We start from the raw sequence: 15,684 nt of genomic DNA, 5'->3' as shown, positions 1-15,684 counted from the left end.
GGCTGCAATCCTATGCTTGCTAACTAAGAAGTTTAGGCTGCAATCCTGAACACACTTACCAGGAAGTAAGTCCCATTCAACGCAACTTCCAAGTAGACATGCATTTTAATGTAGACTTACGCAATAGGATTTCTGAGGGAACATGTCGTAAGATTGGGCTGTAGGTCTAGTCACATGAAACATTCTTTGGAAGCGTGTTTTACAAGTAAACAGACTACAAATCATTGCATCTTTTAATTTTTCTGAATTTTAACCTTTTGAATAATTTTTACTCCCTTAAGAACAATTAGAGGCTTCCAGTAAATATTTCCCACTTATGGACATCATAAAACTGAAAAAGTAGTTGCAGGAATGTTCTGCTGGCATTTAAGGATTTCAGCTAAAGAAAAAGTATTCATTTTTTATGTTTATTGCATAAAATGATTCATTTATAGCTTCTTAATACTCTTCCACTGTACTATTTTTTCCCAACAGTCCACATGAAATTGTGTGAATACAAAAAATGAAATAGGGAATCTATATAGTGTCCTCTGAAGAATGCCATCGAAACATGAAAATTATAAAAGAATTTAATGTCATTAAGATGGGAAATGTGCCTGGATATCAACATGGCATAGATCAGATTACTACAGTACAAAAATGTGCGACTATAAAAGCCATTCCCCCATTAAAATATTAGTTTCAGAGGAAATTATGTATCAGCAAAACTTTTAAAAAGGTGAAGGTTAAAGGAATTGGAATCATACAGAATTGCAATTTACAGTGCATTCCTACATATGTCTACACAGGAGCAAGTCCCATTGGGTTCAATGGAACATGCCCCTAGGTGTTTATAGGATTGCAGCCTTTACTGGTTGCCAATAGTAAACAGTAACTTTATTTAGGGAAGTGGAACTTTTAAATCCCCATGGCTTCAAGAACTCAGTGTAAAATACTGGAGGCAGAAATACTGAGGAATAGCATCTTCAGAAATATGTAACAAACATTAGCAAAATAAGCATGGACATTTAAGTTTGTACAGTGACATTTTAAAAATATAGGCACATGATTCTCAATGCACTGTTTGCTACAATATACATGGCAAGGCAGCTTTTGCACACCTTTAAATCTATGTGTATGTTGCAGTTTAACTGATAGATGAATTTTACAGTATTATTTTCTTCCATTGTTTTAATTCATTACATCATTTTCTACATTCAATTAGAGCATTCAGACCACCACCACCACCAGAACAAATTTGGTGCAGGAGAACGGAATGTAACCACCACTGTCAAATAAAAAATATGTGTTTTAATTCCTTCCCCCTTCCCCCCCAAAAAACACTACATGGACACCAAAAGAGTAACAAGATGTATCAAAAAATAAGGCACATTTATTTTGATATTGAAATATTGAAATAGAAAAAGGCTTTCAGAGAGAATTAGTATCCAAATGTTCTGTAAAAAAATCTTGTATTCATGAAATTATAGACTTAACTTTCCTTACTCTTCATAATGGAGTAATTGCACATATCCCAATGTGTCAAGTAATGAAACAGAAGTTTTGTTTGACATTTCCCAGAAAGATGAATCTAAAATTCCGGAATTTTAACTTCTGCCACTTCAAAATGGTAGGACAAGTGATTATAATTTTCCACACTTCTCAAAGGCTCTTGGATTTCACTCTACGGCTAGAGTGGGATAAATGCAGACTCCATGTGGAACAAAATTGTAACTGTCGCTTATAGAAGTCTTTACAAGTATTTGGACAATAGCTTTGCCAGAGCATATTCAGGGTTTTAATTCCAGACTGTAGTATCTGGTATTTCAACAATATGTAATTATTTAAGACCCAATTACAGATCAGAAAACCATTTAAAAATCAACAGTCCCAACCTTTCAAACACAAAATCATAAACTTAGAAGCCATAAACTAACATTTAACCTGAGATTCACTATGTCGATGAAAATATCCTTTGTTTTTCTTCCACTTCTTATACTGATGTTGGCATTTTGTTAATGGTAAAGTTGCTTGCTTGCATCATGGCTTTTTACTGTGCTGGAGATCAAATAAATTCTAGAGTGAATGTACTGTCACAGTATCCAAGAAGCTGGAATAGAAATGTGCTTCTTATTGCACACCAATCTTTGAGAAAAGTTGCAGATTCTTCTTTAGCATTTGAGTTCTAAAAGGTCAAGTTTCATCTCAGCTGAATTCTGTATGTGTTTATCTCCATAGGACTCATACTGATTTCACTAATGTTTCTGGCATCTGGAGGTGAATGCATCAAAGATAAGGATGTAGGTATAAGACTTCCCACATGGAACTTGTTAAAGAGTCTGTGCACCTTTAGCTGGAGAAGTAAAAAAAGATCATTATTTACAACACAGAATTGGACATGAATTTTAACTTCACTCTTTAATGATTTTCCAACTAAGTTCCTCGTAAGTAGATTCTAACTAGGGCTGGGCAAAATATGGATATATCGTCCAAAACCGGCTAAGTTCACATCGGGAAAACCTTTTTGTAATATTTATAACCTGGCAATATATCACAAATCACAATGTGTGTGAGGGCTGGGCAATATCTGGCTTTCAAAATCGTGATATATCACCAGCAAAACATCACAATATACCATGATGTCTGAAATAAGCATGGAACTATGCAGAGGTGAACAGGGCACTACAATTCTGCTCACTTAAGTGTTTGATTGTGTTTCTCAAGCAGCAGTCCCTCGTCATGCAACATGGGAGACGTCTCTTAAACTTTCAGGACTGGTTTGTGACATAGTATAAGAGCCTGCTATTCCAAGGAAAGAAGGTAGAAAATCCAATTATGCAGGTCCAAACCATTATCAAAAGCAGCTGACTCAATCTCTGCCCATTTGTTTCTCTACTACCGTATGAATAAATCTAAAATATTGTAGAATACCTTTCCCTGAGTTGTAGAGCAGAGGAGGCCCAGGTCTGTGCTTGTGAACCTACAATCGAATCCCTTCCTGTGAACAATCAGGGCTGCTTCCTCAGATGGCCCAGAATCTGCCTGCAAAACAAAAGGAGAAATTGTGGGCAAAAGGGGGTGGGGAAAGGAGGAAAGAACTGTAGCGTCTGGGCAGAGGCACAAACTTTTGAATCGTGACTGAAACTGCTAGGAAATTGACAAGTTACTCTGGAGCCCAACATTGCCTAACTTCACTGATTATTGCTATGATTTTAGACCTCAGTTATATGGCCATAACAGGTTCAAGTCACATACATAATTTTAATTGCTATATTAAAACTTAGAAGATTTTGGCATACATAGCAGTTATATCCCCAAATGCATGTGTGCAGGAATACAGATGTTATCTGAAGCAGGTTATGGGCTAATAAACAGCTCAGTAAGATGAACAAAGCATCTGTTACTTTATATACCATTAGATTCACTTGGCAGTGGCACTAAAAACTAAGCCAGAAATTCAGGCAAAATAACCTCCCACATAACTAAAACAGTGCATACAATTGTACAAAAAGGAAGTGTCTAAGCTTTTTTAGTTTTTGGTTTTTTTAAGGATTCAGGAGCCTACAATGTTAGCAGGCACATACAATAGCTCTTCTAAAAGGCAGAAGATGGGAATACATGATAGGTGTGCAAAATATGTACATTTTTTTGAAGCGGAACTCTCAAAACTCATGCTATCAGCTACTAAATGACACTGAAAACACCATTAGAGAAATTTACACAAAGAGCCATCCATTACTAGTAGCCATTGACAGACGTATCCTCCGTGAAGCTGTCTAATTAAAGCCAATTAAAACTAGTGGCCACCGCCATATCTTATGGCAATAGTATGTTGTGCCCTGCACTGAAGTACATTTCAGGCATATCATCTATCCCTTTAATGATAGCAAAACAAAATACGGCAGCGAATTTCAGCATGCCTACCTGTTACCCATTAAGCAAGATTGTCTGCTTTTTTGTTAGGCTTTTGCTTGAAAATATTTGTATTCTAAAGGCTGCCCACTATGTACCCAGTGTGTAAGAACACTTCTCCCTTTATTTATTTAACAATGTGAACAGGAGCATGGCTATTTTATGACAAGGCTTCATCACACCTTCCCTATTTTTGCAGGGGGGGGTGGGGGGATGCTACTGCCAAGAGAGAGAGAACGGAGGCAAACGTTATCTGGAAAAGTCTTTTGGTTCTTCTTGATTACCAAAATTCATCTTATTCGCTGTCTGGTTTAAATCTGAGTATTTTAATGCTACTAATGAAAGATTGCAACATTACGTAATTTCACATTGTCTTAAATATGTTGACGTTTAGCATTCCAATAATATGCATCATTAGGCAGAGAAATCTACAATTTTATTGTTCCTTGTACAAAAATGATGGTTTGTGGTCTTAAGGAAGCAGACATTTATCACTCTCTACTTCAGTAGACTCACATAATGAAAGCCCATACGTAGCATACACAGAGTTATTGCCCATAGAAATTAATTCTGTTTGTGGTGTAGAAAAGAAGTGACTGCATCTGTAAATCTACATTCATGGAAGTACATGACACAAGCTAGGTTGCAAAGCATTGTTATAAGTAAGTAAGGAGCTGTGCATCTCAAGTAAATCATCCTAGTAATCAGACTCAAGCCCTTGCTCACTTCTCAAACTTATTTCTTCTGCACTGCTCTTTGACACCAGAGAGTATCATTAACAGTGTCAATAATGTCAGGCACATTTTATAGTGTTTAGGAGTAAAAGATGCTAAGACTGTACTAATTTCTTCGGAGACCCATTTCAGAAGTCTTGTAAAGGGGCTTTCTAGAAAGCTATAGTTTTGAGTATACTGAAACAACTATTTCAAACTTATTTCAAGCTTACCTTTGATTGTATGGTTCTTAAGTTAACTATATTCATATCACAGGGCATGGATGACATTAATGGAGAAAAGCTATTCAACAGCGATGGGATGCCGATGTCTGCATAGGTAATCATTGGAATCAAAGGATGATTTATGAAAGATGATGTTATATGACTAAGGAGAGAAGGAAAGCTGACTGTCGATTTTTCTTCTTTCTATTAAAAAGAAGAAGATAGTAGTAAGCTATTTTCAGTTGTGGTACATTGAACATATATGCATTCATTTAAGCTGATAAATGAACCCATGAATAAAACTAAATGGCATTTGGGACACAGGTAGCCAACAGTGTTTTAAAGTCAACAGTGCCCCCAAAAGATTACCATAAACAGACATACACTCTAGAGGCCGAAAGAAGCCACAGCAGAGTTAGGGCACATACTTTAACCTATGGCACAGTACAGTGGTACCTCGGGCTACATACGCTTCAGGTTACATACGCTTCAGGTTACATACATTTCAGGTTACACACTCCGCTAACCCAGAAATAGTACCTCAGGTTAAGAACTTTGCTTCAGGATGAGAACAGAAATCGTGCTCCGGTGGCGCGGCGGCCCCATTAGCGAAAGTGGTGCTTCAGGTTAAGAACAGTTTCAGGTTAAGAAAGGACCTCCGGAACGAATTAAGTACTTAATCCGAGGTACCACTGTATGTGAATTGTGTAGTTTCTATTTCTCTCATATAGAAGTGATTACGCAGCATTTGGGAGTGCTTAGCTGATCTATTGGGGGTTTATATGCATATCCCAAAGGAACTGGTTCTTCATCATTCATACTCTCTGCGGGGGTCTTTTGCATCCTTCTGTCATGCTGGTTCCTGACCAATGACTGAACAGTGTGTTATTTTAGTCCTGAAGGAAACAGAGGTAGCCTTTTCTTGGTTTACTGGGCTGTTTCTCTGTGTGTCTCATTTAACTAGGTAACCTGCTATACTCTGCCTGTATCCAACATTTGTAGCACTATTTATGGTTTTTCAGGCAGCATTAATAAAGATTTTAAATTTAACTGCTACAACCTCAGACTTCCCTGGGGCCCCAGTATAATGATCTGTGACTACACCATAGACTGGAACGGTGTTGATCTTTGTCAAATCTGTACCACTTAAGACTGTGATAAATAAATACATTTAATTTAAAGCAGGTTGACTTGTGCTCTCAGGGTGTTCTTTATGCACCCCTGTGAAAATTTGCTAAGTTGTGCATCTGTATGACTTCACTCTATAGTAGATAAAGTCATATGACGCAAAGCATGATGCTGAAATATTTCATCTTAATAGTGTAGAGGACCAAATATTCAACTATTGTCACTGCTTTCCCTCTCCCAAGAATGAGCCTACTGTTGGTCCCCATTGCTTTTACCACCACAATCACGGTTTCTTTTCCTATCCCTTTTCCCTCCTTCTGCATGTAGACGGCCCCATGTGCTCCCCTGCAAATCACAGGAGTCTTACAGTGATGCCTGATGTCTACAGTTCTACAGATGGAAGAATCACCTTTCAGCCAACCCCCTTCCACCAGAATTTATTTGGACTTGGCGAGTGGCATTATAGCAACATATTCTTTCATATGAACTCCCTAAAACAGGGAAGAACAGAAAAACTTTATGACACACCATGGTCAGGTTCAATAACATAAGTGAATCCATATTTGGAAAACTGAAAGATTAATGTACTAATTAGAGATATAGAGAATCCCTGGGTAAAATGTTCTTATGATACATATACATGTACATATATTTAAGAAACCGAAATCAAGTTATTTGTAACACTTCTCCTACCATATCTACTCCATTTCTTTTCTCCAACAGAATTCGGAATAGATTAGCTGTGATTTTGTTATCTTGTACGCCTTGTCCTAAACCTCGATTGTCGTCCTGCATAAGTCGGCGATCCATGATGACCTCTAATTGGCCTAAAAACAAACATTCGTCTTATTTTGGATCCACCACTCAGCACTCTGTTAAAGTATCTAAAAATCATACTGCTACGAAAAGACAGACTACCCATTATTCTACATATAGAAGGATAGAATTATTAACAGGTATACAAAATTGGGTGTCTTAAAACTCTCCTAATCCAAGATCTTTTGTCCAAAATATTCATAAACATTGCTCTATTTATATTAGTTTTTCCTCTAATGTTTTAGCAAGCACCTACATATCTTATCAACTATTCATAGATTAGCCTTGGAGAATTCCATGGAACTTGCAGGGCCTTTGAGCTATGTTATGACCACAACATTGTTTACTTTCCAGCATAGTCAGTCTTTAAAACCTTCTAGTGTTACTTACCACTTTTTAAACTTGCAACGCCAAGAGACTGAGCAGAAAGAAGAGACAAGCGTATCTTGCTATCCTGGACATAAGCCATTGTTGCCATTGGGTAAATATTTGCTTGAAGAGGCAATTTGCTCATTGTCTGTCTAGGCTGAATCTAAATTATCAAATGTGACTTCAGTAAATTTCATTGATAATTTACATAAGACAAATAGAAAAAAACCTTTTGCTAAATGGTAATTGAATACAGTCGTACCTTGGAAGTTGAATAGAATCTGTTCCGGAAGTCCGTTCGACTTCCAAAACATTTGACTTCCAATGCGTGGCTTATGATTGGCTGCAGGAGCATCCTGCAGCCAACTGGAAGCTGCAGAAGCCCCATCGGACATTCAGCTTCCGAAAGAACATTTGAAAACCGGAACACTCACTTCCGGTTTTCGATCGTCTGGGAGCTGAAATGTTCAACTCCCAAGGTGTTAGGGAGCCAAGGAATGACTCTACTATACTTTCAGGCTTGCCCAATTTCTGTTTCTCTCCCTAAAACCAAGTTATTGATGACAGCCTATAAACAAGTTATCTTTCTAACTAATATTTTAACAAACAAACATCTGTATGCAACACAGCTAAATCTGTGGGAGCTCCCAGAGGAAAGTCACAGATTATAATCTCAGTGAAAGGGTGAACTGGTATAAGAGAAGGTTAACAACTGGGTTTTTATTTCTCATCATCCTTTTTGAGATTCACTTGCTTTCTGTGTGCCTCCTTATCTTCTAATTTACCATGTGCAAGAGCCTGCATACATGTTGCTGAAAATACAGGGAGCTTGCCTGTGTGAGGTCTGCTGCATTCCACCATGGCTGTGGGTTCATCAGCAAACATACTGATTGCACCAACCTCAGGTTATGCTAGTTGATAACTCCCTTTTAAAGGGAATGGAAGCACCTCTCTGCTGTCCTGACTTGGGAATCCAGGTAAGTGAGAGAGACAAAACATGGGGACAGACATGGTATCATTAGTGGGAGATAAAAGGTGGCATTTCTTCATTAATGTCTGATAAAATTGAGTGGAATTAAAAAAAGGGGGGGATGAGGAGGATGGGAAGATAACATAAGTATTGTAAGATTTTCATCCAGTTTATAGAATTTTTTTTTAATTGTTACTAATTTTTTAAAAAACACCACTCCAATAAAAGATGAGAGTAAATGTTAACAAAAAGGCTAATCTAAAACGTAGAACATAACCCCCGTGTTTAAATTAACATATGGCGGTTACCTGGTATCCATTGAGGTCAGTGTAAAATCTGTTATGGCTTTCTATGTCAGATGAAATCCGCATTGCAATCTCACGATTGTATTCTCCTCTAATGTCCACAATATTGGATACCTCAAGGGACTGACCTTCAAGCCCTAAATATAAAATGAGATTCAGTAATTTCCAAATACTAGTCTGTCAAACCCATGATCCTAAGCAGTAAGGAACCAGTCAAGTGCAACATATATTTGCAGCTCAATTGGAGCCACGTAAAGAGGGGTTTCGTAGATGCTTCTATCGGTTAAATCTCTAGAGCTGCATATCCTGCTTTAGAAGAGGACTGGAACCAAAGGAAAGATGTCAGAAGACGCCACCTTTTGCACATGATATATTTATTAATTCAACTGATTTCACCTTTGTTGCTCTCCTTTGATTTTCAAAAGTAGTGTGAATTAAAGAATGAGTTGGGAAATTATTTATGATGAGTTGGGGGGGGATGTTTAGATCTACCTTCCACCAAAAAACCAGAGCCCTTTTTGTTGGGAATAACCCAGACAGAAATTCCCAGGTGCCAGAAAAGTTTTGTTTATGTATGCAACATGTTAGCCCCCAAATGGAAAGTGAGCAAAGGTCCCTTGTAAAGAGCACTGGCAACTTTAGATGTTAGAATATGAAGAAAAACTTGCAGGTTTAACCCACAGAATAAGAGAGCAAGAAGAACGTATATTTAAAGAAGAATGGAAAATATTTATTGAATATATGGAGAATAATTGTACACAGCTGAAAACACTGGCAGCATTAAGATAAATTCAACAGAGTAAACAATATTTGATTGATGTAAAAGTGGAAAATTGACTTGAATGGTTATAGTAAAATATGCAGGAAAGTATGATTTGTAATATGAACTATGGAAGGAGAAGAAGGGAAGCCACTGGATATTTTAAAGGTTGTATAATGTTTACCGTATATACTTGAGTATAAGCCGACTTTTTCAGCAATTTTTTTATGCTGAAAAAGCCCCCCATGGCTTATACTTGAGTGAGGGTCCCTGGCAGAGGTTGTTGTCTATATCTATAGATATATAAGACTGTTAGTTGAAACCAGTTGACGTTCCCAAACACTTTTCAAAGGCACCACCACAAATAATGGATTACATTAATCTAAAGTAGGCTCAATAAATGTATGAGATCAAAGAGTTCATTTCTGAACAACTCTCACTGCTGTTAACAAGTTTCTAAAATGGGAAACTGTAGGAAAGTCAACTGTATTCACATGCACCGAAACAAGACAATATTAAACCCTAAAAGAACTGGAACGTAATTGCACAGCTAGATTTGCTAACAATACATTACCATGAACTTTGTAAAGTCGTATTGTGTGTGTCAAATGATGGAAAAAAGTAGTAACTTCAGAAAAGATCCTCCCATGTGTAACTCGTATGATAGGTGGATCAGAGAAAACATAGGGCTGCAAAAAAGACAAAAGCAAAATTATGTTAGTACTTTGAATTTTCACATTTCATTGTCTTGCTTAAGGGCAGGGGGCACTGTTGTTGCGACCCTTCAGAGGAACTCCAAAAAGTAGGAAGAAGCATGTCCCTCAAACATCCTCTTTCACCACATCTGTGGAACACCTTGAAAGAGCTCCAAGTTAAAATCATACTTTGTATGAGAGAGATGGATTTTGGGCCACATTTATCTTGTCAAAGATCCCTCAAGCTTCAACCAAGAGCTATATACAAAGGACAATTGTTATTCAACAACATCTGATCGCTAATTAAATAGCTTCCCCCTTTCTGGCACAGCTTTTCATAAAATTGGAATATTTATTTATGGAAATCCCAAGAAAACTGGGAGATGGCCTTCTGAGTCATGGACAGTGACAGCAAGCCCCCTCCCCTTATAAATGCACAACCAGGAGAACATTTCAAAGGTCCTGATCATTCATTGGCTGCCACATCTCCACCTGCCCCTCATCTGATGGAGGCCTGGGACAGGTGATTGTGGTTTTGGGGGTGGGTGGGTTACAGCTTCATGAGTCAAGCAGTGACCCCTCCCAGACCTAATTGGGTCTGTGGGTTGGATGCTCCTCAATCCTGTTGTAGATCCCCGTTTCCAAAATGTTTTGTATCTGCAGTTTATCTTCAGTTAAAAATGAAGGCCCATTTCACTATCTACTTCAATATTTTAGGTTGGCTGTGCAGTTGCCCTTCCACAAACGGAAAGCTTCCTTCCATTGATGGAAGAAGCTGTGGAGTACAAGACAATTCCCCCTGATTTCCTCACCTCATCTCTTACAACCTAGTTCTCCCAATCTTTAAGAGTATGTTTTCAAGAAACACAAAGGGGCCGCAGCAGGAAGGCATAATCAGCAAAAATCGCCCTACCTCTGTTTCTTCCAATAAGAGCATATCTGGATTAAGTCCATATTTTTTTTTAGTGATACCTATATAACACGACAAGTGATAAAAATGTTCTTGATCAGATCCCAGTTTACCACTAATGGATAGCTAAATGAGCACTGACTCTCAAAAGAATCATCCTTCTTTCTTCCCAGTCAGTCATGGCTCACTTTTCTCAATCCAGTGCTCTTCTGGGAGGTCACAACATCTATTTCAAAAGTGGGGGAAGTTTTCCACTAGCAGAAGGGTACCTCTGGATCAAAGTCAGTATATACACTCTTCCCTGCTTTCCTCAATATAGTCCAAACACAAGCCTATTATTATTACCTTGGCGTCTCCATCCGGTAAGAAGAGATAAGCCCCACTCTTATCTCGGTTACTTGTAGTCCCATACCAAACAAATTCCATCTTGACACGGTGATTTTTATTGTTTTCTTTCGTATTTACTTTCTAAAGGAATAATAATAATAATAATAATAATAATAATAATAATAATAATAATAATGTTATTCCACATTATTTCAATCTCAAAATATTTTCAAATAGTTAAATATACATACCTCAAGAAGCCCAGAATTCCCAGAGAACCAGACTTTCATGTAAGAGTTCTCTAGCATGATCTCATCCAGAGCATTCTGTATCTCTTTAACGTTGAAAACTCTATAGGGCTTGACTAGCTTAGCTTTGTCGTTATGATAGAGATTATAGTCCGCCAATGCAGCTTCAGAACTCAGACCCTCCAGCAGCTGGTAAACTCCAAAACCCAAGGGTGGTATACGAACCAAGAAAGAAATCTGTTAAGTGAAGGCAAAGAAAGGTTATTTTTTCCAATATCAAGAGCAGACATCCAAGTGTAAACAAAATTATTTGGTCCCCAAAGGATGACTTATACCAAGATCTTAAACTCACAACTGTGCTAGGAACTATTTTCTAATCAAAGCCAACATCCTTGTTATGAACAGACATGTGAAAATAATGGTACTCAAGAGAGCTAGATCTCATTTAGCAGGATTCTTTTCAGTTTATTAAATCCATGCTTTCCCCACAATAAAGCAGAACCTAGGACACAATATTAGCTACAATAGCTGCCTTTCAAATAAACTGCGTTCAGTCAAAGATTCCACTACATCAATTTATCCTCATTTTCTTCTATTCTAAGAAATTCAAAGGTAATGATGCAATCAAATTCTTCTACGTTTGAGAAACTTGAGGAGCAATGAATCAACAAAAAAATATTTTGGAGCAACAAACCATCCTTGTTTTAATCGTTGCATGTACTCCTACTTGAATATATAAAGAATATTAAAAGCACTGCAATGCTTTTCTTTAAAGCTGTTTCACACAAGTAAAGACGCTTACTTATATTTCAAGCAAGAGACAGAAAGGGAAATCAAGAACCGTCATTTTCTGCATGCTCAAACACTACAGCTGCATTCCCTCAGCAGGTTGCTTGTACTTCAGCAGTTGCAGGGGGGGAAATGTTTTCATTTTGAACTTTTAGGAAAACTGTTACAAAAAGCATAAGGCTTATAGCAGAAAAAAATGTTGATGGAAATTCCACAGAGTTTTATGAAATTGGGGAGCCAAGAGAATTTGAAAGGAAACGTAACCTGGATTCTCCTTTTCCAGAGAGACAAACAAAATAACTTACTTTATGTCCAGAGAATTGTTAACTTCAAACTTACACATTCTGCTCTGACTTCTCACCACCAGGAAAAACATAATTAAACTAAATATTTGAAATGAAAAATTATATTTTCTTTGTCACTTTGGAACTATAACCTGGATTAAAAGAAAGCTTTAGTAGGACTACAATCCTATACCCAATTTCTTAGGAGCAACCTCCAAGAAATTAAAGTGAGCTTACTTCCAAGTAAACACACATGTTGTAGTAATTTTATGCACCTTCCAAGTCTCAAATGCATAGGCATCTCATTACTATTTATAAAGGGGGAGACAATAATCAAATCCCAAAATTAAAATTATTACTTGTATGCTTTTAAAAATTTCCCAAATACATTATCTAGCAACAGTTGTAGATGACTGAATTCCTTTTTTGTTTGTCATTTGTACTACTGCTTCCCACATACAAAATATTCACATGCTTGTTCAATACACGTTCATAGATGTATTACAAATAGCTTGCCTGGTATGCATCGTATGTTATTTTAGCAGCTCCATCCCATACTGCAGTAAGCTGGACCACAACTGGTTTTCCAGAAGGAGACAATACTTTAACTCGAGGTGTATTCACGTAGACTGAAACCACTGATGAGCGTTCTTGTTCTGTAGGATTATAAATCAAAAGGTACCTGCAAGAAATGTTGCCAGATCTTTACAAAAACAAAGTTATTTGATCAAAGACTTCTTTTTTCACCTGAATTACCAAGATAGGAAGTTATACCAAGAAAACATTAAAACAAAAAGAATACATGGGCACAAAGCATCTAGTTGCACAATGCATCTAATATGCTAGCTAGTTATTAAGAGTTTTTCTTTTAAGAACACTTTTGAAGGGAAAAAAAATTTGAAAAGTTCTTGGCAAATCTTTTTCAGATAAATCTATTCATTTACCAGTCACCTGAAGTGTTTCATGTCTGGAGCCTCAAAACACAGTTTAATATGGTGTGTATATTCTCTTAAAAGCATATATAACTTATTGAAATTACTTTATATCATTGGGTTGGGTTCAAATGAGCTTCCTCTGTTGGAGGAAACATTTTCCTCCTTCAGAAAGGTGCTTTTGAGATCTATCTGCAAAACACTGAATATCACCCAACAAACGAAGCCAAGTATTGTAGCTGAATCAAAGAACATCTGGACAGTTGCTATTTCTTAGCCCAAACCACAAGCAATTAGTATAGAAAGAAATGATGCAGCTATATCTTAAAATATGCATTCACATAAATTAAAGAGAGAGAAAAACTGTTGGAATATAATGAAAACACTGGTATACATTTTATCAATTTCTGTTCTTACACTTTCTATCACACTACTTTGTCTCAGTTACTTAACTTCCTAGGTGATTTCTTGCGGGAGCATATTTGTAAGCTGCACTGGTCAATGTGAATATAATGACATGACCTCTATTTAAAAGGTTGATATTTAAAGAATCCAAAGAGTTAAAAGCAACTGAATGACCCTTTCCCAATAAAATTCATCCAAAATTAACCTGAGAACAATGGCAAAGAAGAGTATTTATATTGCTAAACATTCAGATACCCCTTGTTTGAGTTACTCCCCATGTTCACTGGCATCTAAGAGACGTGCAAGCGTCACCCACTTGCACATGATCAACTCACGTGTGACCGCGCATACATGCAGTGACGGGAAATAAATAATTTCATTCAAACCAGGAAGGAGTTCTTGTGGCTCACGAAAAGACCAACCCCAGAGCCGGAAGAGGGTATCAGTGAAGGTGGAGAAAGCCCTGAAGAGACTCGGCTTTGTTTATGCTGCTCAGCCTCCCCAGCTAACAGCTGATGTGTGGGGTAGTGCAGCCGCCACTGCCACCACTTTCCCACACATCCCTCCAGCCTCCTGCCAGCTCCACAGCTTCAATTCTAGTTGTGGATATTTTTGAAGAAAGCATTTTTTTTTTTTTTGGTATGGATTGAGGAGAGAGTGGCAGAGATGACATTTAAACTTCACACAACTTCACTTATGCACACACGGGCCTGCAATGTAACCCCTACATAAGTGGGGAGATGCCTGTACTAGTGAAACTTATCACGGCGACGTGGTTGTATATATGCACCACCCAGTTTTTCATCTCACCACTAGGAAGTACCAGCATGCCTTAAGTCTTGACCTTCTCAAGTTTTATTCTGTTCTCTGTACAAGAGAACATATCCTATTCATTCAAATGTAGAACTACAGTTGTCTCTAACTTTACATGAGCTGCAACAAATTATGAGACACACCGCTTGCACTTCAACAGTTCAATCTAAGACACAAATATTAAAAATGATGACATAAATTTTTCTATGGGAAAAAAATGGCAGGAAATGTGTTGGGGTTTTTTGCATATTATTTTTATGTAGTGTAAATTCAATGTCCTTCATAGACATAGCCAGCCTAGGCTTGCATAGACTATGTAGATGCTTGATTCTGAGATATATTATTATTAATTATGTGGTGTCATCTATGTACATGGTACTTTCCACGGAATGGGAGAACAGATCCCCACCTCAAAGTTGCCTCTAATCTCTCTGAATTTTAACGTCTGTGAATAATAATAATAATAATAATAATAATAATAATTTTATTTTTACCTCACCCTTCTGGCTGGTTTCTAGGCATCTTACAACATATCTAAAACATAATAAAAACATCAATCCTTAAAAACCTCCCTATACAGGGCTGCCTTCAGATGTCTTCTAAAAGTCAGATAGTTGTTTATTTCCTTGACATCTGAAGGGAAGGTGCCACTACCGAGAAGAATTTCACAACAGAAATTCAGGCCATATAAGAACTTAATTCTCTCTCTCTCTCTCTCTCTCTCTCTCTCTCTCTCTCTCTCTCCTTCAGCATAGTGCCTTTAAGAGATATTGATACAAAAGGAAAACCAAGTGACAAGTTGTTCTTGTTTCCACATCATCTGAACAGCAATTTAAAAATAACTGCTGCCTGAAATTGTCCTTGAATCTCCAAGCAGTACAGATGTGGAAGTCCTATGTCAGATTAAAAACAAAGATGCACATGAACAGGAAGCTGCAATGCAGAAATATTATCCAAAGCCACTCTCTGGTGGGGGAAGGTCAGAGAATAATTTAATGATAAATGTACCTAGAACCCCCAAAAGTTGAGGTCAACCAAACTCAACCATGTATTAAAATGTAACTGGGGAACAAACAGAAGGGAAGGTGAAATAGGAAATTAGGAG

General features: G+C 37.4%; 1 protein-coding gene across 1 annotated transcript in view; it reads right to left on the bottom strand.

The window, feature by feature from the left end:
• Window positions 1-221: 221 nt before the first annotated feature.
• Window positions 222-15,684, bottom strand: part of MAN2A1 (mannosidase alpha class 2A member 1) — a 56,596-nt gene continuing 41,133 nt past the window's right edge. The window contains exons 13-22 of the mRNA XM_053407623.1: window positions 12,946-13,111; window positions 11,360-11,593; window positions 11,127-11,249; window positions 9,751-9,865; window positions 8,420-8,553; window positions 7,163-7,304; window positions 6,650-6,783; window positions 4,838-5,032; window positions 2,911-3,021; window positions 222-2,332 (exon numbers count right to left, since the gene is read on the bottom strand). Coding sequence (XP_053263598.1) covers window positions 2,180-2,332; window positions 2,911-3,021; window positions 4,838-5,032; window positions 6,650-6,783; window positions 7,163-7,304; window positions 8,420-8,553; window positions 9,751-9,865; window positions 11,127-11,249; window positions 11,360-11,593; window positions 12,946-13,111 — 1,507 coding nt within the window. The 3' untranslated portion in view covers window positions 222-2,179. The remainder of the gene's footprint in view (window positions 2,333-2,910; window positions 3,022-4,837; window positions 5,033-6,649; window positions 6,784-7,162; window positions 7,305-8,419; window positions 8,554-9,750; window positions 9,866-11,126; window positions 11,250-11,359; window positions 11,594-12,945; window positions 13,112-15,684) is intronic.

This window comes from Podarcis raffonei, chromosome 11 (genome assembly GCF_027172205.1).
Source record: "Podarcis raffonei isolate rPodRaf1 chromosome 11, rPodRaf1.pri, whole genome shotgun sequence".
Taxonomy (NCBI): Eukaryota; Metazoa; Chordata; class Lepidosauria; order Squamata; family Lacertidae; genus Podarcis; species Podarcis raffonei.
Note: the sequence above shows the minus strand (reverse complement) of the source record. Positions and strands in the feature narration are given on the sequence as shown.